Source organism: Hippichthys cyanospilos, chromosome 16 (assembly GCF_059441005.1).
Source record: "Hippichthys cyanospilos isolate Australia breed blue-spotted pipefish chromosome 16, RoL_Hcya_1.0, whole genome shotgun sequence".
NCBI lineage: Eukaryota > Metazoa > Chordata > Actinopteri > Syngnathiformes > Syngnathidae > Hippichthys > Hippichthys cyanospilos.
The window spans coordinates 15,933,629-15,956,452 of record NC_142384.1 but is presented as its reverse complement, the minus strand read 5'-3'; the positions used below and the strand labels follow the sequence as shown (position 1 = coordinate 15,956,452).

Here is a 22,824-nt window from a genome sequence, read left to right as displayed (position 1 = left end):
TAAAATATCAAAGTAAATTCACCCCCATGGTTCTTCTTTTATAAATTGATAGGAAGCCCACATTGTTTAGACATTTGCAGCTACTAACATTTAATGAATCGACGGGCTTGAATACAATTTTGAATACAATTTATGCACGACAAGAGTAGTAAGCCGCTAACTCTAATGCAGGGGACTTGTGCCGAATTCATACAATGACAACATGATTTACAGGTGATTTGTTGCAGTTAGATTTCGCAACAGACTGTTGAGGTGTGACGCGTTCTTGAGCTCGATAGGTCTTTTTTTTTTTTGGCTTGCCTGCAGTCCCAGGGAAATAAGTGGAAGCTGGAAAGTTCTCTAGAGGCTCATGGATATTAAATGTTATCTGAATGAGTTAAGCAAATAATTGCTTGACTAATCAATCCTAAAAATATTAAATAATGACAGCCCGATAGAATACGAATGCATTCGTAAGGTGTTTTGATGAGAGGAGCTTTACACATGTGCAAAAGCCAAACAAATTGTTCACCATATGTTTGGGCAATACATTTTGACCTAAGCCTCATTAATAGAATACAACACGCAACCTCTGAGAATCAGTTATTCCGTTGTTGTTGTCACACTGAGAGAGATGCGCTCGCCCTCTGGGGACGGGCAGATTAACACGTGACAGAGCTTGTTAACCCTGGACAAAGCGAGATGCTGATCTTATACAGTTGCCCTCAACTACCCTCGGTGCAGCGAAAGCTACAGGAGCAAAAGGGGCGCCGAGAGCATCGTGACGTGGAGGGACCCTGCAGATAGTGGCCCAGAAATCCAACAATGGCGTGGTGATGAAGAGGTTCGGGCTCAGTCAGCCGCTAAACAAAGCGGGTCGAGACAGTGCCCGCTGGCCGGCCACAAACAAGGCTCCAGCCGTGTTGGCCCTGACACAGCCTGTCTGGTGCCCACCACCTATGGAGACTGTCGGGGACAGTTCGGAGCTTAACTGAGTGGATATTGATCCCGCGAGACAATGGGAGGAGTCTGGCTAGCGGCTCGGTTGAGGAAGTGCATTAGTGGGCAGGTGTTCTGATGCTTTTAACCTTTCCCCTTGGCGATAAGAAAGATGGCAGGGACTCTTTACTAAGTCCAAGCGATGCGTAGAAAAAGGTGCAAACCGAGGCTAATTTGTAACTTGAAGAGCTTCTGGATCATCTCCATAATGGGCTGTCTGCCCACAAACAGGCTCCTCTCCGGGGATAAATGAGATCAGCCGAGGCCTGGACCAGCTGGTGGCTTGGATCGGTGACACAAGATAAAACAGATACACACGCAGCGGAAGACGTGGACCCAAGCATCTGGACAGGGTGGCAGAAATGCACCCAAGAGGCTTCGGCGCTCGGGATTCTGCGCGGGACGCGGACACAGACCGGGCAAGTATAAGTGGAACAACTGTGTTCATAAGAGGATTATGACCTGTGTGAAATGGAACAAGGCACGTTCCAGATGGAATCCGTCCTTTCGCGGCAAGGCAAACAATGTGGATGGTTGACCAGACACACAAAGCTAAAAACGACAACTCTCCATGAACTAACTGCGTGCTGCTCAGCTTGCAACCGTTAATCTGTAACTACTCTTGGACAAAGCCTCCCGCAACCCCCCAAGAGATAGTAAATGGGAAAGTATTAGTTATGCTGTCATCTTATTTAGCTTTTGCATGCCTAATGATTCATTATGATTTTTGATCGTCGATGAATCGTTTAAATCAATGGGGATCCAATGGTGGTACGTGAAGGCCCTTCAGGGGGCACCAAACATTTTAGTAGGGCTTCCGCAGATATCGGCAAATCCAACTTGCTTTTCAATGCGTGACAAGAACGGTGCATTCTTTTCAAATTAAGAACGAATTAATTAAAACATTGAAGGACCCTGTTGCTAATTTTGTTTTAGTGACTTCTTTGCAAAATGTTTTATGCCTGGCACAATTTTTCAGATTACACAATAATGAATATAATATGGCCAGAAATACAACCACAATTTTCCGTAGTATCAGTTTGAAATAATGACCAATTTTTGAATGAAGGGAAGGAAATTAAAACAAGTTTTTATCGGATTCGATCGATTAATTGACAAAACAATCAATGATGAGAAGTTGAACTGGACAATTTAAAACTGAAAATGAGAAAAAAAAAATCTCTCGATCAATTCGATTGACTTCCTGGCAAGTCTTGTGGCCAAATTTTGTCATCATCTTCACTCATATACATATAGCGACCTACTCGAACGGAAAAAGGATCGTTGCCCCTCATCCACCCACTAAAGGCATTCAGAAAGTCCAAACGCAGCAAATTATTGCAGCTGCTGGCGAATAAAGCCCGAGTGCCAACTGCCACGCCTCGCAACTGCGATAACAATAACCAAGTTGAAGACTGCCAAAATAACACGGCTAATTTCATCTTTGCGTCCGAACTTGAATGCATTGCGTACAGTCCCAAAGAGTTTAAGAGAATCGGACGTTTCCACCGATCGAATCATCTCGAGACCGGCTCCCGCGCGGTCGTTGTTGTTGTAACCATGGCTTCAAACCCATCTCAATATAACATTTTATGACGCTGAGGGCGGGGATCACGAGTCGAGGATGAAAAAAGACTGATGACCGGAGGCACAGGCTTGCCCTTGTCACAATTGAGATTTGGAGAACTGTGGGGGGATTTCATTGTGAGTCACACATTCGGCCAACACCAGTCCTTAGGCTAAGGGCAAGCTGACTCACAAGTCTATTAATGCAACAATCATCAACCCTCTTGGCTTGAGAGGCCAGCTGGGAGCAAAATAGGTCATTAAATTGCAAATGGCCCTGAGACACAAGCTTCCATAGGAAAATTACCATATCGTTAACTTGTTAAAATAATGGTCCGTGTCGTTTTCCGATATTAAAAGATCTAGGGGGAAAAAAATAAGATACCAGATAGATTATTGCAGGATACTGCAGAATTTTTAATAAATACGAGCCTCTGAAGGATGTAAGCGGTTCATATCTTGACATCACTGCCCACATTTTTCAAGATTTGGTTTGATTTTAGCAGGGCACTAAGCGGGATTTTTCAAGATGAATTCAACAGATTACCATGAAACTTTTATAGAAAGATATACGGGCCAGGTCAAGGAAAATCCCATTCTATTTTTAGAGCTAATCTAATCAACACAGATTTACAGAGACAGGAATCCCCCCCCCCTCGCGTTTTGACATTTTCTTTCATTTATATGCAAATATTCTTACGGACAGTGATGTACACTTTGGTGCCGATCCAAATTGCAATTCGTTTTTCAGCAATTCAGGTGACATTTAGTTTTTTTCACCCTTCCAGGAGATGGCAGCTACATTATAGACTCTTTCAATATTGTTACTGTCTTCTTAACAGGGTGCACATCTGCGAGTGACAAGGGAAGGGATGAGAAATGCTTGTAAACATACACCAACTACATGGGAGGAGCTATAGAATTACAACTATAAACACCTAAGCTTTGAAAACAAAGTTATAATCGCTGGCAAAAAAATAATAATTTGAAAAGATATGAGTTTAAATTAATTGTTTCTAATCATGTTTTGGACAGAAATGACATTAAGATTAGAAAATGGTGCTTTTCATGAGAAAAATAGATTGAAATATTATTATACTTACAATAAAAAAAACATATCATGTAATTCAACAAAACTGAAAAGGATTAAACAACTGGGCTTCTTCGGGTAGGATAAAACTAATGAGTATACTCGAAACAGACCGTTTATTGTCCTAGCCGATTATCGGCACAGATATTAATCATTTTGATGAATATCAATATAACATGAGCCTTTTTTCAAAAGTGATGGATGATAATAAATCAATTTAGACCTGTTAACTTCAGCAAACAACTGTTTTTATTTCAATTTTATTTAACTTCATCATAGATACTGATGACCCTGGGAACCATTTTGATTTTCTTTAAAAATGAATTAGTGAATGTTTGACAAATTTCTGTGATTTTGAAACTTTGGAGAACTTGATTTATTGACCAAAAAAAAAAAAAAAAATACAATAATTTAACAAAAATCTACACTGTTTTTTCATGATGTAATAGTTTTGTTGTGCAGCAGGATAGATTTACTCCCTATGCTGTCGTTTGTATTAGGACGGTTATTGATTGGAAACGTCATTACAATTCCAGCTTATTCCCTTTTCTCAGAATATTAAAACTACATTATTGTAATATTGACACTACTTACACGTGGTTTTTGCAATTTTGCTGACAGACATGCCACGTTTCACGGCAGATGTTGACAAGCCCCCTCCCCTCCCCTTTTATTTCCAAAAGCTCCTTAATGAAAATAAATTGCGGCTTTTAATGGTTGCGAAATTCAATTTCATGCGATTGCATTAGGCTGCGGTCTCTGAGCCATGCCTTCTCCGTCCTCCATTTCCCTGCCACACCACCAACACTGTGAGTCAGCCACTCTCTCATGTGCGCACCACGGGGGCGGACAGGCTGATGTCTTTGCCCACCTCACATTTAAGAGTAACGGAGTGTCTGCGAGCCCTTTGTGGCTGAACCTTAAAAGTGCTTTTATTACTCAAGCTAAGAAGCCTTTTACTTTAAATGATGCCAATACCTCAATATCATACCAACACCCATCCACGCCCACTTTGGCCACAAAAATGTCTACATAACTCTACATAACCTCAAAGGGGAAAAAAAGACAGCATTATGGATTGGTCAGTAAAATTTTCAGATGTTTACATGTTGTTAAACGGTTTTAGTAAGTAATCCTGTGGCAACTGGCAGCCATCTCTCCTCCCCATTGTTCTAGCGGAGGGGGAGTGTTATGTGCCTTGTTGCGCGCTCTCACAAGTGAGTGTGTAAAGGAGCAGCTCTCAGCCCCAACAGCCATAACTCCTTAAGCACAATAGCTGATCACTTTTAGGGGTGACATTAATCAGCCTATATAACACGCAATCCCGAATCTTCTGCAACTGCCTTCTTTGGATAAGTTTCAGCTTTAAATAAGTCTCCCCAAGGTGAATTATTCATCGACCGTGCCTCAAATTCTCTTGAGTGAATATAAGAAGTTGATTCTTTATTTTTGGGTGCAAACATAAAGATTGTCATTCTCCTGTCTAAATGAGACAAGAACATTTCCCAGCGCTCACCCAACACTCCCAGAACAATGGGCCTCCGCAATGTGGGGAAGGGGGATGAGGGGAGGAAAGAGGGGGTTAATGGAAAAACACAGACAAATCTTGATGTGCAACATTAGAGCACGCTTACCAAATAAAAGGACTGATACATTGACAAAAGTGGACTGTATATCCATTTTTGCATAGTTTCATCGGTGTGATTGGTGGCGGGCTCTTCCAGCTACCACGCTGCCTGCCACCGCCCCATCAACCGGTTTCCATACATTCCGAACGCGAAATTGCCTCGTATCTCATATGGTAAGGCGAAGAAATCTATAATCGCCCCAAAACTATAATGACAGTTACATTATGAGATGTCACGATTCGTGCAAACTGTTGACTAGCGGGGGAATAACGATATATACGTTACAATTACCGATATGTTAAATGTATGTTATGATAAATTCGGCGTTAATTAGCCACGCGAAATCGAAGCTAGCGTGTTAGCTAAATCTTGAAATTGCGCTTACCGGTCAGTGCAGCGGTGAGCTAGCAAAATCCTCCCCAGCTACGCCCAGTGTTAGCCGGTTCGCCCCGACTGGGTCCTCGCGCCGGGTATTCAAAAAAAAAGAAAGAGAAAGTGAAGATGAAACGCAGACGAGGGGGATGAAGAATCGAAGATCTTGGGTAAAGACTTCAAGTCGTGCCGCTGGACGAGAAACTTGTCGGTCTCAAGCGCCGATTTTTTCACGAGTGATGCTTGTTGGCTGGGAGGAAGAAAGACACAGAGTGACGCTTCATTAAGCACACACACTCACACGCTCTCACGCGCGCGGACCGCTGAAGCGATGGACAGACATGCGAAGGCGAGAGATGCCTTCACTTGCTGTTTAAATGTAGGAAAACTAACGATGTACCGAAAATGGGGCTTGTTTTAGGCATAGACCCAACCGATTTGTTCTGTACCCCCGGACCAGAATTCCATTTGTTTATGCCTTCAATATTCACATTTAAATACATTGTCAAATTATGATGTGTGTTGTATGGAAACCATGCGACGAGCGATTTTTTTTTTACGTTTTTTTTTTATAACTTTAATTCATTTTTGTATCACTTTACATTTACTCTATCAGTGAACAAACAAAATCAAGCCTGTATGATTTCACGATTAAAAGCAATGGAGTTGAAATACAAAACCGCAATAGTAAATGACACAATGACATCTAGAAATTACGAGTATTTCCTGAAGGCATCGTTCAACAGACAGCGCGCCATACCGAAATTGAAAGGAGTGAATAGCGAATAGGAGGGGGGACACTGCTTTTTCTCAGCACAGCCAATCACCTCCCCGTGTGAGGGATTATTCAAATTGGAGATGATGTCACCTCTTGCAAGTCACCCTATCTCTTGCCAGAGTTTCTACTAGTTGTCTGTTCCCTCCCTTTAGGCCCCCCAAGACCCCCTTTCTCTCCAAAACCTTTTCTTCTTTTCTTCATGGATGAATGCATGCGCACACCCACACACGCACACGGACACACACACACCTTCCACTGCCTTGCAAGATCGTTATCTATCAATAAAACTCTTTGCTGCATGTATTATAGTTTGGTAGATTTCCATATTAGGAATGAAAACGGCTAAGCTTCATAACGACGCCCGAGACAATCTTGTGTGGATTTGAAGGTTATTTGGCATCCATGACTGTAAACACGGAACACCTGTTGATCCATTCAGCCAAGAGCAAACAGAGCGGAAATTGCGGCGACAAAAAGAAATCAAGAGAAGGAGCGCCAGTGTTTTGGTTAACTTGTGTTCAATTAGACAGTGACGGGCATTGTTTCACAGCCTTACGCGCTTTTGTTTCTGCGCCGCGCTCCTCATCAGAATGGGGGCTTTTCATCCTAGACTGAGGAGGCACGCCGCCTGTCTGACTGTCTGCTGGGCCGTTGCTCAGCTCCCAGCAGCCGCCTAGCCGGTCTAGATGAGCCAGGCTTTTGTGTCCTGCTCTAATCTGGATGGGCCGCCTTGCTTTTGTGTCTACAATGTGGAGTCTCCATCTAAATGGGCTGGTTTGACCAAACCATGACTAGGCGGTTTTACGGTTCGGTACCGGAGACTTGAGCACATGTGTTGCAATTTCCAGTTAGCGGCAGGTGGAAAATTGTGTTGTTTTTTTTTAAAGGAATTGAGTGATTTAGCTATCAAAGTTCAGTATCCGTTTAAAAAATTCCCCGCATTGTTTTCATTGGGTTCCTCAGCTGACCTGAGACTACTCTCCATCATCTTCAAGGCTAGAACATAAAAGCAATTAGAAAGCTTTTCCTTTGCGTTGCACGGCATTAGCCGCCGTTTAACAACGCCCGACTTGCTTTTAACAGCTGACGAACTGATCCATTAAAATTACATCGCGTCGCTTTTGGGTAAACAGCTGATCGTACCGTACACAGGAAGGTGTGTTTATATGGAAGCAAAGGAAACTGCGAAGAGGGTGGAGATTCCTGGAGTCTCCGAATACACGTTGGCTTGATGATGATGGACATATTGGCATAGCCCGCAGAAGTCGAACAAAGAGAGGAAGGTGTTTATTTCCCACAAGCAGTTGCGTGTGGCAGCGGGGACAGGAAAAGGCCGGGCTGTGTACCCCACAGCAATGCTTCCGTGTTATTTATCTCATTGTTTTGACTAGAACATGTTCTGTCCAGCTGCTTGCTCAGAGCAGTGTTTTTCTTCATTTTTTTTTTGAGCCGAGGCACACGTTTTCTTTGGAAAAATCTCAAGGCGCATCACCAGACGAAAATGTTAAAATTTGAAACTCTGTCGTCTACGTTAACAATATAAAGTCATTCGAATCAAAGTTTTATCACCAGAAATCAAATAAACACCATTTAACACCCCTTAAGATCCCGTCTCAAAGTACTGTGCTGCCACCTATTGGCAAAAAACATTTATTACAAGACTACGCACCAATCTCGCAGCCGACAATGGCGTCGAGCAACCCACACAAAACAGCTGACACCCTTCACATCAGACCCAGGCATCTTTTTTATCAACCTACTCCCAAATCAAGCTCTTTTTCGAGGATTCTCTTTCAGCTAGTTTGATACCATTATCATTATGTGATAATTATTATATTCAAAATGGAGTGTGAAAATGAGCAGATTAGCATATGCAGCTGCAGCTGTGGCCCACATCGTCAACTCCCCAAAGAACAAACCGTGCCAGCGCAGCAGCAACGTGATGACGAGCAAAACGTGAAAACGAATGTCTGACTTACATTTACACCAGGGCGTTGGTTCTCAACTTTTTTTCCGATGACAAAGCACCAGTGAAAGATTTTTTCACTCGAGTACATTCTATCAAGTAGAAATTTTGAAAAAAAACCCAAACAAAAAACAAAACAGTGTTCTATATCTTTGGCTTCTTTTTTATTTAAACCATGGAATTATATTTGTAGTAGTATCTCTAAGCCTATTTTATTCATAAAGTCCAGAAGATAGCTCGTATAAAATAATCTGTTTCATTTCCGACACGTCTAATGTCCGACACTTCCAGCAACACGCCTCTGTAAACAACTTGACAAAATAAAGGCATGCGATCAAAGATGTCACTGCAATAAATTGCTTCATGTTCCAGTTTATTTGCTCTTAATCTGAAAAGAAAAATGTACTACTCCCCAGGGGTAATCATACCACCATTTGAGAACGGTTGTCCTCGGTCTGTCTAAAATAAAAATATCGAAACATTTTTGCTCATGGTTTCCATAATCCTTGGGTATGTCAACACGTGAGCATGCACTCCACAACATTAGGTATGGCTATACAACAGATTCCATCACAATACAAAACTACCTACCACAACAAAGATAATTACGCTCAGTCGGGACATATATTCTTTGCGGGTGTCTTAAAATCCCCCAAGTATTCTTCTGCAGTATGGCTCACACGCATTATAGCTACAGTAACTATCTTAAGTGGCACATGATGCTAATGCATGATGCCTTTTTAAAACCTGTATCTTGGTCGCCATAGCAGCAGTTAACATTGTGGGAACAAGAGACAACAGAGGCCCTGCCCAAATGAAGGTTTCCTCTAAGGGACATTGATGCTGTCCAGAGCAGGTTGGCCAGTTCCTGTCTATCTGATTATAAGTGCTTCATCTTTTCCCCGGTAGCATCCTTTAGTAAATAATGCATGCATGTACTAAGGATATTGGACAGTCATGCCACTCGGCTGCACTCAAAGGAATGAGTGTGCACGTATCGCCCGTAGCACATGCTTTTTCATCTTCCTCCATTGGAGATTTGCATCGTCGCTAATATGCATTTTATTTGGATGCAGCATAAGCTCAGGGTAGTTTATGATACCAGCATATAAACAAAGCACAATCATATATGCGTATTGTATAACAGAATCGTGTATCTTTTACACGTGACCATAGGTGGTGCCACCAGACAGAGCCAGCTTTCTCCCTCTAGTGGTGGTAGACCCCGACAGACCACCAGAGCATCCCAAAGGACCTCTATTAGCTATTATGACTTTTAAGATGGGCGGCAGCTACTGTAAGTCCTCCAGAGCTTCGAGTTTGGATACCATCACCAAAAGTAATATCCTTTACAAACTATAAACATACATTTTCTTACCTATAGGATATGTTTCCTCTTTTCAGGCATGAAGCACTAACAGATGATACGCCGCAAATAATTGCAAGGTTCTCCATCCATGAATAAAAGCTATGCAACCCCCACCCCCTGTAAAAAGAATACAAGCGGTGCAAGGTGGCTGTAATTACAGTAGCTTCATACGATACCTCACATGTAAAGGTAAACACACAATAGATACTTGCTACACTGTGTAGTCGACTAAATAAACAGCCTTAAGATAATCTATCAGGAAATGCAATGTTTAATAGACTAATTTATCCTTCTTTTAGACATCAGAGACGAAGAAATTGCTGATTAATTTGTAAAGCATCATCAACATGTTAAAGCTCAAGCGAACCGGTTGAAACAATACCATCGATTTTCCCAGTACAGTATATTAAAGACTAATTAAAGATTTTCCCATGAGATATATGAAAAGAAGTGCAATGAAAAAATCAATTTACATGACATCCGATACGGACATATTTGGAAGCTTACTCCAAGCCATATGATCCTTTATTTTTCCCTTTTTTTCCCCCAAACTGCTCACAGTAAACATAGACAAAGGAGAAAAAGAACTTGACACCATGAGACAAGTTGGGATTATTCCTTTCTACACCTATTCGGTGTTGTTAGTTTAATTTCCCAATGTATGTGAGCCGGTACAGTAGCTTTACAAAGAATGTTTGGTATTATAACATTATCACAGGTACTGTAAATAGCTTTACAAAGGCCTTCTTTGCAACTAACAACCTACGAGAATAGACACACCTGACAAAATATTTTACCAGTACCATTTAATAAACTTCCCAGAGGCATCAGAACCACTGCATTAATAATTGTAAACAATCTTATAAAAGCCAGTGCCCGCTTTAATTCTAAAGTGAGGCATTTTAGCAAGTTAAGATGTAAAGCACTCTTCCTAAAGTGCAAATGAGCGCACATAAATATTAACAACTCAGAAGTGGTATGATTCTAAAAGGAATCAAGTGAGAGAAAATAATTCAATTCCCTTTTACCTTTTAAGCGGAGACCAATTTTATCCATTGAACGACGCCTCTCACAAAGCAAACTGGAATGACATTAGCATTTCATCAAGCCGTTTTCTCAGCGTTTGCTCCCTTTGAAATGGCTAAGAAACCACTGGTCTGTACTTGTGCGTTTATATCAGATAAAATAAATGAGCAATTACCCTTTTTGAATGGCTTCAAGGTCAGACTACAGACAATGATGGACACTTAAAATAAAACATCAACCTGGCCTAAAACATTAGGCTTTGGCAAAACGTTATTTGAAATAATAATAATTAAAAGAAAAAAAAATACACAGCTTTTTTTTCCTTGCAGGGATTACACCACCTGCATACAGCACTTTTAAAAAATAGTGAGGAAAAACTTCATTGCTCAGTGCATCGGTGTGCTTTTTTTTTCCAGTTCATACATATTGATGAATAACTAGCTGGCTGCAGGGTGTGCAGCCATCAAAATTTTTCAGCCGAGGGAATACAAGAACAAGGGTGTGGTGTGGTGGGGGGCGGAGTATAAAGGAACAGCTTTGACTGTAAATGTAGCAGAAGGCAATGCATGCATACTTACAGTACACTATGTACATACACAAGTCAGTGCTTTGTCATTTGGTGTCTCGTCTACCGCTAGGATCATCAGAGGCGCAACAAACCCTGACACCTACTGTAAAATGATAGTAAAGAATTAGTTCAAGTAAACGGTATGTTATTTTACTGGCATAACCGATTCCATTATTGAATTATTCACGCGGAACAAAAGCCAAAGCAGGTCATTTGGCTTGAGTCTGAACGGAAAGTGCTACTGTATCAGCGTGATTAGGAATGCAAATTTTCAACGCGGGGATAGAGAGGACGGAGTGGTTCAAGGTCAGTCGGTTCTCGGCACAGACGTCGTCATCCTCCCTGCTGGGACTCTGTAAAATGCATGAAGCTGAAGTCAGGTGGAAACGTGGAAAAATACGGTGCATTTAACAAACGATAACAAATAATTGCCCCATAAAAATGATGTGAATCATGTCCACTTCAAATCAGGCATCTAGAAAACGCACATTCATATGAAATCCCCATTCCGTCCCCTCCCCCTCCTCACCAATCACAGCAGCAGAAAAAGGAGCACGATGACCCCTCAGGACCGCGGAACTTGCCAGAGCTAGGCGTGTCCGTACACTCAGCGATGAATGCGTGAAGGTCAGTGATGCATACCTGCTCCTGTGTCTGGGCCTGTTCAAGATAGCAAATCAAATCCTGTCACCTTTTTTTTTTTTTTTTTTTGGTCCACCTACATCTACTATCCTGGGAATCGACTGACTGTACCATAATGGTGTCGTAGGCTCCGGTGATGAGCGCGATGAAGAGTGACAGCACCATGTAGATGAAGAGGGAGATGAAGGTGTAAAGGTAGACCTGGCTGAAGATCCAAACCAGCGTGCCAGTCTGCTCCATCTCAGCGAACGTCACAAACATGTCATCTCCGTTGATCAGAGAAAAGAGGCACTCGGATACCATGGGTAGGGAGCGAAACTGCTCATGCGGAGAGAAATTTAGAAGAAGGAAGAAACGCATGCGCTCTCATCATAATCTTGGTTATTGCAGACAGTCTGAGTATAATCAAAACGAGGAAATGGAATTGGTCAGATAGTTTGAAACAACCGGCAAAGGATCGTTTGAGGCTAACGATTTATGGGGGCTTGATTTATGAGTTTCTCACTTTTGCACGTTCAAGCAAAAACTTCAATAGCCCAAACAATGTTTACAAACGCTGACAAGATGTAGCAGGTTTGAATAAACTCTCATGGGTAATCTGTGTTTATGTTCAAATTTTGGATTTGCTTATGAATTAGGTTTTGATCTTATTTGGTCTCGTTTATTATTTTCTGTTTTCCTGCCTATTTTCCTTCCTGTAGTCCTCGAGCAGCGGAATTACGACCAGTCATAATTGCTGTAAATGAATATATAAATAAATGATATCGGCGACAAAAAGAGCAACCCTGCTATATGCAGGCTCTGGTCCAGGCTTAACACCTGCAAGCTGAAAGGTCGGTAACATAATATACGCCCGTCCATCAATTTTCTATAACGCTTGTTCTCGTTAGGGTCAGAGGTAACTGGAGCGTATCCCAGCAGACCAAGAGTCAGACAATCACAAGACAAATAGACAAACAACCATTCCCATTCATACTTGTGAACAATTTAGGGTCTTCACTTCAACTAAGGTTTAGGATTGCAAGCTTGGAAAGCAAACGCAAACTCCACATAGAGACGTTCCAACTGATAAATACAGTAGATGACCTCATAAAGGGATTCTAAACTTGAGGGTTAGGGTCCAAAAGTGGCTCACGGACAGGAAGTAAAAAAGTTACAATGCTGCACGCGCGCATTTAATTAGTACAGAAGTTAAAATATAGAAAATAAGATACACATTTGTTTTGAAATGTTATTATTAAACACTACATTTGCTTAATCCTTATGCTATAAAAAATGTTCGATGACAGTTGTTTGCAGCTCCAATAAGAAAATACAGTTTGACAAGAGTTGAGAATAAATGGCCTAATATATTCTAATTTTATCATAATGTGCGCGAAGTATACACTTTTGGGAGTATTAGAAGAGACATTTAGGTTCAAAGATGTTCTAGAGAGCGTAAAGATGAATATGTAAAATAATCATGGGATTTTATCAGGTGAAAAAATAAATTCACTCATTCTAGAATCTATGAATCAATCTATAACTCAATCACCGCCAACCCAGTAAAATCTTTTTATCGACTGCAAAGGCACCGAATGAGTTAATGTATTTAGGGTAGGAAGTATTTACACGCAGTTGCAAGTGACTCAATATAAGAGAATTATCATAAGTATTTTTTCTGCAAATAAGTGAATACATGCATTATTTATGTTTTGAAATATTTATCTTACCTGTGCTCTATTTTCATTTGAATATGATTTATCTGGGAGGTTGTTTGAATATAATTTTAAAGCCAGTGGCACCAGATATCATTTGTGCACACTATGTACCTTGGTATGATATGGCCCCAGGACAATCCATCCGCAGAAGCAGTAGCCCAAATATATGGCGGCAGCACAGCAACAAAAGCGAATGACATTAGGGAAGGCAGCTCTGAGTGTCACAATCAAGATCTGCGTGAAAATATAGATAGGAAACAATAAAAAGTCCATTTCTTCAGAACAAAATCGAATTGAGTGAAGTTCTGCATGATTTGCGTGTCTTACGTTGTATTTCTGAAAGAAGCTGAGATAACGAATGACTCCCACCCACACCAGCAGCGTGGATGTTCCCAGCAGGATTGCACATGAATCATACGATGATAAATTCTGCATTGAAATAGAAATATCGTTCATTCGTTTATGAATCAAAACAACAAAAAGCATCTCCGTAATCCAACTCTGCCGCAGTACCTTGGATTCAATTCCAATTTTGATGAAGCTGCCGATGATGGTAAACATGTCGCTGACGATGAGGAGAATATACCAGCCGTTGATGAACTCCATTCGGTCTCCCCAGCTTACACCGCGACCAAGTCTGGTCTTGAAAAACTGTGCGTATTCCTGAAAATATTTATTTTATTTTTACTTTCATACACGATGGTTTGCAGAAGCATTCTAAACGTTTTAACATTTGGTCAAAGTACAACCTCAAATGTTTTCACATTATAAATAAATACAAAATAGTGCAAAGTTATCATGAGGTGGAAAAAAAATATGGTTCATTTTTGGGTTTATTACAAATGAAAATTTCTATAAATTTGGTGTTTTAATTAGCGCATCAATAAAAATGGACTTTTTTTAAGTCTGATAATGATCCCAAATAAAGTCAATAAACGATATTTAGAGTCAATTTTAATTTCAAGTCAAATGAAACCTGAAAGTGATAACTAACAAACTAAAAGTTACCTGAAAATTTAAATAAATAATTCACTGACTTTGACGCAGTTTTAAATGGATGCTGATATAGGGCAAAATGTTTCAGTTTCAATCAGCTGTTATATGAAGACCCCGACGATTTACTGTCGAAAATTATTGAAAAACACTACACACCCAATAAGCGCTATTAAATCCCATCTGTTTTACCAAACACATTTTATAAACTAATATATATAAAGAGTAATAATCAGTTAAAGAACCCTTGATACATTTTCTTGAAAATTGGAAAAAACAGAAGTCTTTTTTTCATTTACGTTCATGAAGGTGTCTTGACGCTTGACTGAAGATACTACAGTGTCCTTGACCTGTTTGAATGTTGTGAGAAGGTGTTTCTTCACAAAGGTAACACACACCACTAGTGTTGTCTTACATGGCCTTCTATTGATTTAGTTGTCATCAATATCGTTTTCTGCTCAAGAGTATTGTAAATATAGAATTTACTACAAATTAATTTTTTTAAGGACTTCCCTTAAAGCCTCTTCGGGCATCTTATGAACAGGTACTGTTGCTTAATTGTTTTGTACATTTAATGTAAGACTATAAGACTATAAGGTGTGCAACATTGCCATCTACTGGCCACAACTAAAACAGCACTTTGGATGCAGAACTATGAATTTTTAAAATACTGTATGCCGAAAAAAAATGCAGAGAGGCACTAAGATTTGTGTTTGGTTTCTCACATGTTGCAGAATGACACCTCTGATGATGGAGCGTCCACACAGCAGCAGAGAAAGCAGACAAACGAGGGCAACCAGCACGTCAAAAAACTCTCGCGCGTAGTTCTCCGCTAACAGGTGGGGGGAAAAAAATCAGGGAGGGTCAAAGGACATTTGTGAAGGATGAATATGAATAAAATTATGATCAAATCATGAGCGACTTGCAGGTACTCACCATGTCCAGAAACATTAGGATCCTTACATTCCTTTATGGAGGCCTGGTTCTGTAAACTGATCTTAATTTTGCCACTGTGCGCTCTGTTATCCATGAGGATCTAGTGGCACATAAAACAATCCTCAAACAATTTTTAAACACTGATTTGGTGAAAAAAAAAAACATTCATCAATTTGATAACACTCTGAGAAATCAATTTAGCTAGAAAGAAAAGGAATAGCTCACCGTAATATAAAAGGTGTAGCAGTTTGGTATCTCATTGTTTATGATGGTCTGAATATTGATAGCCTTCAGCTGGAAGTCAACAGTTACATTAATAAGCCTGGAAATAAATCAAGATATGAAAGTCGAAGTCAAAAAAGTATTCACGTTTGATTGATAAAATCATATATATAAGCTTGAATCTAACTTGTAAAAATTGAGAGTGAAGTTTTTGTAGTCACTATTCACACGAGCAGAACCGAAGGCGGGTGGATCGAGTCCGATGCAGTCTGAATAAAGGAAGCAGAAAGTGGTTTCAGAGGAACCAAATAATATCAGATGGTGAAATACAAAAACCACATAGATGAGGTGTTTTTCTCACATCACATGAAGCATAATACACACTTTTCCACTTCCTTCTAAGCAAAAACGTTCAGTCAATTCACAGGATTTGCATTGCATCATTATTATCGTTTTGTTTGCCAGAGTAAAAATATTTGGTCTAACGTCGACTTGAAACACAAAGAAAAAAAATGCAGCTTGTAAGTCAGTAAAATGATGCAGCTGAAACTTGAGATAACACTGTACGGGTTATGAATAGTCACTTTTTTGTTCAATTTTATTGCCTTAAGAAAAATAGCGAGACCTCCTTGGCAATGCAAATTATTGAACAAAAGTGGATACAGATTAGTTTACACAAATGCAAGAAGTAAATAAGTGCCATTAAATGTTTTTTTTCCTAATGAATTCCCTTCTACACAGTAGAGTACAAAATAAAAAAGTGATTTGTTTCTGTTAATGGACTGTGCTTTATTTATTAATAATAATTTTTAGACCGTTACAGCTCTTTGACAGAAATAGGCTAAATTATTGGTATGTTTCCATTAAAGGGGTGGTGTGTAGGATTTAGACCATTTTTCATAACGGCCAGCAGGAGGTGCTGCAGGTGCTGCATTTACCACTGTCAGATGTGGCACCCCTCATGTAATATAATTTAATGATAACGAGACCTATGATTGTATTTAAAACAGAAAAAAATCATTTGCAAGTTTTGGAAATGTACAATTATTTAATTGATTCTTTTTTAATGAAAAACGGTCTAAATCTTACACACTGCCCCTTTAAAGAAAAGAAAAATATTCAAAATGGTCAGTGTTTCAATGTCGTAGAAATTGAAGCAGACAACTAAAAATGGCCTCATGAAAATCGACAGTCTTTTTTAGAGTCACCTGAGCAACTCTGTTTTCATTTCATGTCGACAGCAGGTGGCAAAATGGCCGCCGCCTGAGATGGCTAAAATATGTGGACTTTTCTGCTGAATTCATATTCCGCAAAATCAATATTGTAAACAATATTTTTTGCATTGACCTCTAGAGGAAAGGCCTCTAACAATTCTGCCTGCGCTGTATGCACAATAAACGACTGTTAATAAAATACAGCGCGCATTTTTTAGTACACGCTCCATGAGTTTAAGAATAAAATAGGAAAGGCCCAATTACCAGTGACAACATGAGGATCGATGTCAAAAGTGTCATTGACCGGGACAATGGCGCCCCTCCTGTAGTACCTCTGGCAGAGTGAGAGTGCACTTCCATTGAAGCCCACACCTTGTACATAGGCATACTGTCCCAGTGAGATCTGAGGTAGGGCGAGGTACTAGATGAGGGGGAAATGAGAATTGGCGGGTGAGGACCATTTCATGGACATTCTCTACGGCCGAGAGCAAGTCACTAGTCGTTACTCCGCCGTACAATCAAAACAGAGCATTATTCATTTTGGAGGGCATTCGTGTTTGGCTGCACATTTGGCTGTTCCGTCACTCGGACTTCAAATGCTAGCTACCCGCTCGATGGCGAAGTCGATCTGGTTGTGCAGCTCTTTCTGCGTGTGAACAGCCTGGGGAGTGTTGTCCTGGTAATCCTTCAAGAAGAGATGTTTGAACGCCGCTGTGTTTTCATCTTTAAATGTCACAACCATCTGGTTGCTCAGCCCAAACAGCACCAACTGAGGGAAGAGGAGAACAGGGAGAACTGTAACATACTGATCAAATACGCTTAACAGTACAAGTACTGAATATGGACAGATACTCTTCTTTTGTTTTTGTTTTGTTGCCTGCTTTATTATTTACTTGATTATGGAATGTAGTGCGGGGTGTTTCGGGTTGTTTACAGTATTTTATGCAAACATCTGTAGCTACTATTTTAATACTAAATTGTTACATGAATGCACAGAGGGATAGATTTGCGTTTTGATTACAGTTTTTGCTCTGCAAAATGGATGATGAATTTTAATCAGGCAGTGATGAGGGCTGCCACTTTGTTTTTAGAGTATGTAGTTTGTAACACCTCTGCTTTGGGCAGTTTAAGAGCAACAACAACAAAAAAAAGTACGAGCTTGCTTTACCTGCACTGTAACGATGATGATTTTGAGTAGCTGCAAGCCTAACTTGAAAGGTTTACGTCCCTTCGCATGATACTTGTCACAAGGGCTCATGAAAAAATATTTGAGCTTTCTTCTCAGGGCTTCTTCCTCTTCTTCCTCCTGTTGCCGGTGGAGATGAGAGCTTGTTTGTTTATCTCCAAGACGGTCCTGAGAACCATAGCTGAGATCCATGGAAGAGAGTAGCCTGTCATTCTCTGCAACAAAGTAGAAAGAAACCCATTCTTCAACAGTCTAGCACAATTGTCTCGTTGGGGTGCTGTTATAATGTAAAATGGCTCAAGAAATGTTGGAAAACAAACAGAGCGACCTGGTGACATCATCAGCTCAAAAAGGACTTTTAAAACCTCAGATAATGTTATCGGAAGAAATCCATATGGCTAATAATTGTTTACATTGCATTTCAGTTGGGCTCTTGCCCTGGAAGACCGCGTTAGCTCACTTGGAGGTAAACACAGCTAAGCAAACTGTGGTAGCAAAGACACCATTCAATTCTTAGTTTTTTTTCAATGTGTATTCTGTAATTTGTTGTAGCAACTGCAAGGTTTAACATTGTTGTGATGTAATACATATGCTTTAAGGGATTGGCTGAATCAATATGCGGAGTAATGTTATAGTTCTTATACATTTCAAACTCAATGGTGGGACGAGTTCTGTTATGTATAGTTTCAAGTTCTACTACTGATATTGTTCCTCCTTTAGGGTTAATTCACTGGTTCCTGTGCCAGTATCGTGCTGCAACTATAAGTTTCGCCTATCAGGTCAGTCATGCCTCTTGAAAGAGGTTGGATCAGTTTCTGTAGAGGTTTGTTGTTTCTGAAATAGCCTGTACGTTATAGATACACTAATCCAAGATGAGTTTTTTTTAAGAATTTTGAGCCAGCCAATGTTTTTTTTATCCCTACATACTTTTGTGGTCATCAAATCATCTAGATGTTCTCACATGGTAAAAATAATTAAGAATAATTTCTTCATACTCCCATTAGATCGGGCTTGAAAACTATGTTCGTTTTTGCATGAGAAACAGCTCGATTCTTGGTCCTATTGCTCCTCGCGTTACTGAACAAAGTGTGAGAAATGAATGGACCAAAAATTAATTAATCAATGAATATCCATAGAGATCATATAAATGAATAATAATATTTCAATTTATCGCAAGCAGAAGAGGAAGTTGTTTTGCACAAACCTGTGGAAAGATCCTGAGGGCACGTCGATGATGCCATGAGGATGTTGGGTCTCGTCACACCGGAGACAAAGGACTTGGTATTATTACCGCAGTAACTTCGTCGGGGAGGTGATCATTTTGATGATTTCTATTTTTCGGGCCCCAAAGATACAAAATAAATACATTCTGCGACTTCGTGTCGCAGAGTAATGACAAAAGGTAGAGCGGGGAACATCGCTCAGCTTCCTGAATGCCACGTGACTTTGTCACGTGACTGCTGTAAACAGCACGACGATACGTAAACATTGAGTCATGCACAGACAATGGAAAATATTTTTCACCATTCAGTATTTTTATCGTCGTCATGGAGCGCTCCAAACAACGGCCATATGCCAAGTGTCCTATGATGTCGCTTTTAAAATGTAATCCACATAATAAAATTATAATAACGACGAGATTAAATGTGTTAATGTTAATGGATAAAATGTAAATATTTAAAACCGAATGGCTCTTAAAACTTAAAGGCAATTTCATTCAACTATCAAATTATGAAGAACATAGAGATGCACCTGAATATGAATACTGTATTTCATTTAGTTTGACTATATACAGTACTGTATTATATACTGTCCTAGGTTTGCCACATTTTGTGAGCTATAACTTTAATGAATATTCTGTCGCCCTTGACCATAAAAATGTGTTTATTTTGCCATTCTGATTTTCACTTTATCAACAATCGTAAAATCATTCATTCCAGTTGTACTTTGGATTTTCATAGAGCTGGGAAGCCACCAGTACATTTCAAGATTATATTGGAACTATTTTTACATGCAAGATATCAACCTGGCTTGCGTTGGCATTGAGTTGTAATTCATTGAATTACATATACCATATATAACAACTATAAATATTTTGTGTGTCATAAAAGCTCAACATAGAACAGTACATACAGTATAACCGCTTTTCTAATCAGTGTCATCAAGTAAAATAATGGGTTTCTTAAGCACATGCCTTTTTTTAATACTTAATGAGACTCAATCCTAATTGAAATGAGTTAAAAGAATTATAACCCAGAAATATTTAAAAACATAAGAGATGCCTTGGACAATTGGTGATTGATTCAAGAAATTATTATGAATATGCAGCTTCAATGAAATACCTGACATGTAATAAATTATAAAGACAAATACAATATTACAATATTGAAGCAATCAAAACAGATATAATCGGTATAGTACAAACTGGAACTTTTCTCATTGAGTGTTGCTTCATGGTGTAGGATATGACGAACATTGCCATACAGCCGACATAGCCATATCTCGGGTGTTCACACTGGTGGTCGGATAATGGTGTTGCACCTCATTTACGCCTCCGATAATACATGGAGAGCTGGCAAATTCACTGGTCCCCTTCAAATCCTGTCCCACATTACACACAAGACGGCAAGCTGAGAAAACGCCAGCTTAGATGGCTAGTGTATAAGAGGTTGTAGTCTCATATAACTAAGTAAATTTAGATTGGAATTGTTGTTTATCACTGTCCTGCATTGGGGGTTCCTCCCTGGTTTCTCCCGCAATTCTTATCTGCCATCTAAAGCCTTGTCCCGTGCTATAACTGACTCGTTAAATTTGATCATGAGTGTGGTGCCTTTGTGCCAGTGGGCAGTGACCTTGGCGGGAAAGCCGCTATGTGTGAGGATGGCCTCCACGATGCCCGCAGTAAAGGCAGCGCAGTTTAAGCTACTGTTCTCCTTGGGGACGGAGATGTAAGCGTTGACGAGCGGCTCCTTTTCGATGATGTAGTAAGTCTTGTCATCGTCATTGGCCTGCTCCAATTTGTCAGCTTCTTTCCCAAACAACGACTTCCACACATTTACCTACGATGAAAAGAGTGCACAGTTTCACTGCATTTTCACATGCATTGCCAAACTTCGTTAGATTGTTGCTTCCCAGTTTTGGACTCATTGAAAGTACGAACCTTGATGAAGAGCAACATGTTGAGCACTTTCGTCTCCCTCTTGCCATTCTTCTCCCGCAGCACGAGCACGTCAAGCATGCCAGCTCCAACACTCTGGCCCATGTCGGCAAGGCGCGTCTGAAGTTCTGAAACTGAGTACACTCGACTTTGACAGTACTGGACCATCTCTGAGAACAGCAATGCAAAAGCACTGACGCTGACTTCTGTCTTTGGCCTGGTCAAGGGGCGCTCCAAAATAGTGGATTTCCCTCGAGTGAACCGGGTGTCCATATTCTGAAAAGTACAGAATTTTGATTAGAAATCTGAACTTCCTAACACTCAAGTAGATCCTGTTTAATTTCTCTTGTAAAAGTTAAACTGTGCATTTTAAGTTCATCCTGAAACTTCACTCAAAAGGTGAACATCTTTTTTTTTTGCATGAATTTGCATAGAATTTTCTTGGGCAAACGTTAATTCGTTCAAGTTATTGTAAATAGAATGTTTGGACGCTACTGTTACGAACCACAGTATTGATACATTCATGTCCACTTTGCACATCAATACGCTTTTCCTGAACCATTTCACGAAATGAAAATATTCACCACACTTCATTGTTACGTCAGTTTCCAACTAGAGCATATTATTCGCGTTTTATAGCATCATTTTATCGCAAAAGATCAGTCAAACGTAACCAGTTGGGTATTAGCTAGCTAGCTAGCTAGCTAGCGGTATTTTCCTTCAGAAAAAAGGTAGAACAGTTTTTTAGTGAGTGGAACAACAAATGCCTAATTATTAACAGTTACAAGTCATTGGCGAAGATGAAAGTGTGTGTATCAATGTATTTGAGGAATATTTTGCAAACCAAACTAACCGTATCGCGCTAGGTACGTTAGCGCGTTAGCTGCCTTCTTCCTCGCGCTTCAAATGACAAGGATAAGATGTAGACTGCCACTCACAGTTCCGGATTGAAACTGCAGCTTCAAAACCAATTCTGAGCAGTTAACGTACAAAATTCATCCAAGCGTAAACGTTTCATATTCATATTTGTTTCTGTACGATCAGGTTATTGAAAATGTGTGCTTCTTGCCTTCGATCATTTTCTTCCCAAAATGAAACAAAGGTTTTAATTAAGTTGAAGAGAATTGTGCTGGTTATCTTAAAAATACAACTTTCACAAAGTTACTTTTAAATTACTTTTGTTTATTACAAAGTAAAAAAAAAAAAGTTTTAAAAATAGTGCCTTTGTCAAACTTTCTGCCGACATATTACTGACAGAATAATCAAACTCAGAATAATTAATTAATAACGATGATAATAACGTTAATAAAATCATCATATTCATCATTATCATAATAATAAATTTTACACGAATTTATTAATTGTGTTACACTTGATGTGTAATAATAAACAAAGCAACTTTAACACGTTAAACATACCCACCCCCGATCATG

General features: G+C 39.8%; 3 protein-coding genes and 1 long non-coding RNA gene across 5 annotated transcripts in view; 1 reads left to right on the top strand and 3 right to left on the bottom strand.

Annotated features, from left to right (window-relative positions):
• The window catches only part of prr36b (proline rich 36b), a 29,479-nt gene extending 23,548 nt beyond the window's left edge, over nucleotides 1-5,931 (bottom strand). Inside the window, exon 1 of the mRNA XM_088436423.1 lies at nucleotides 5,648-5,931. The gene's annotated coding sequence lies outside the window, so the exon portion shown is untranslated. The remainder of the gene's footprint in view (nucleotides 1-5,647) is intronic.
• LOC148410927 (uncharacterized) lies at nucleotides 994-12,704 on the top strand. Its single transcript, XR_015868129.1, has 3 exons — nucleotides 994-1,397; nucleotides 11,880-11,968; nucleotides 12,111-12,704. It is a non-coding gene; the product is annotated as an uncharacterized LOC148410927 (long non-coding RNA).
• LOC148410926 (mucolipin-1-like) lies at nucleotides 10,354-19,664 on the bottom strand. Of its 2 annotated transcripts, none has more exons than XM_088436424.1 (13): nucleotides 19,439-19,664; nucleotides 18,217-18,449; nucleotides 17,656-17,817; nucleotides 17,313-17,469; nucleotides 16,022-16,103; nucleotides 15,838-15,934; nucleotides 15,613-15,712; nucleotides 15,402-15,508; nucleotides 14,197-14,346; nucleotides 13,795-14,112; nucleotides 12,095-12,301; nucleotides 11,871-12,001; nucleotides 10,354-11,694 (listed from the first exon to the last, which is right to left on the bottom strand). In XM_088436424.1, coding segments are annotated over exons 1-13 (1,782 nt in total). In that variant the 5' UTR covers nucleotides 19,476-19,664; the 3' UTR covers nucleotides 10,354-11,693. The 2 variants fall into 2 exon arrangements, with proteins under 2 accessions (XP_088292550.1, XP_088292551.1); XM_088436425.1 differs by lacking the exon at nucleotides 10,354-11,694 and having other exon boundaries at nucleotides 11,867-12,001; nucleotides 13,795-13,917; nucleotides 14,011-14,112.
• Nucleotides 19,665-20,100: 436 nt separating this feature from the next.
• On the bottom strand, nucleotides 20,101-22,368 carry trappc5 (trafficking protein particle complex subunit 5). The gene is made up of 3 exons (XM_088437071.1): nucleotides 22,245-22,368; nucleotides 21,395-21,667; nucleotides 20,101-21,293 (listed from the first exon to the last, which is right to left on the bottom strand). The coding sequence occupies exons 2-3, from the start codon at nucleotides 21,662-21,664 to the stop codon at nucleotides 20,997-20,999; spliced, it is 567 nt and encodes a 188-aa protein (XP_088293197.1). The 5' UTR covers nucleotides 21,665-21,667; nucleotides 22,245-22,368; the 3' UTR covers nucleotides 20,101-20,996.
• Nucleotides 22,369-22,824: the final 456 nt, after the last annotated feature.

What these genes read in the sequence shown, in the direction of transcription:
- LOC148410926 (XM_088436424.1), bottom strand. Translation starts at nt 19,475, where the DNA reads ATGGCATCATCGACGTGCCCTCAGGATCTTTCCACAG. An exon ending in CCCTCAGGATCTTTCCACAG is followed by an intron (nt 18,450 to 19,438) that starts GTTTGTGCAAAA and finishes ACTTTGTTGCAG; the next exon opens with AGAATGACAGGCTACTCTCT. An exon ending in GAGGTGTCATTCTGCAACAT is followed by an intron (nt 14,347 to 15,401) that starts GTGAGAAACCAA and finishes AAATATTTTCAG; the next exon opens with GAATACGCACAGTTTTTCAA.
- trappc5 (XM_088437071.1), bottom strand. Translation starts at nt 21,664, where the DNA reads ATGGACACCCGGTTCACTCGAGGGAAATCCACTATTTTGGAGCGCCCC. An exon ending in ACATGTTGCTCTTCATCAAG is followed by an intron (nt 21,294 to 21,394) that starts GTTCGTACTTTC and finishes TTTTCATCGTAG; the next exon opens with GTAAATGTGTGGAAGTCGTT.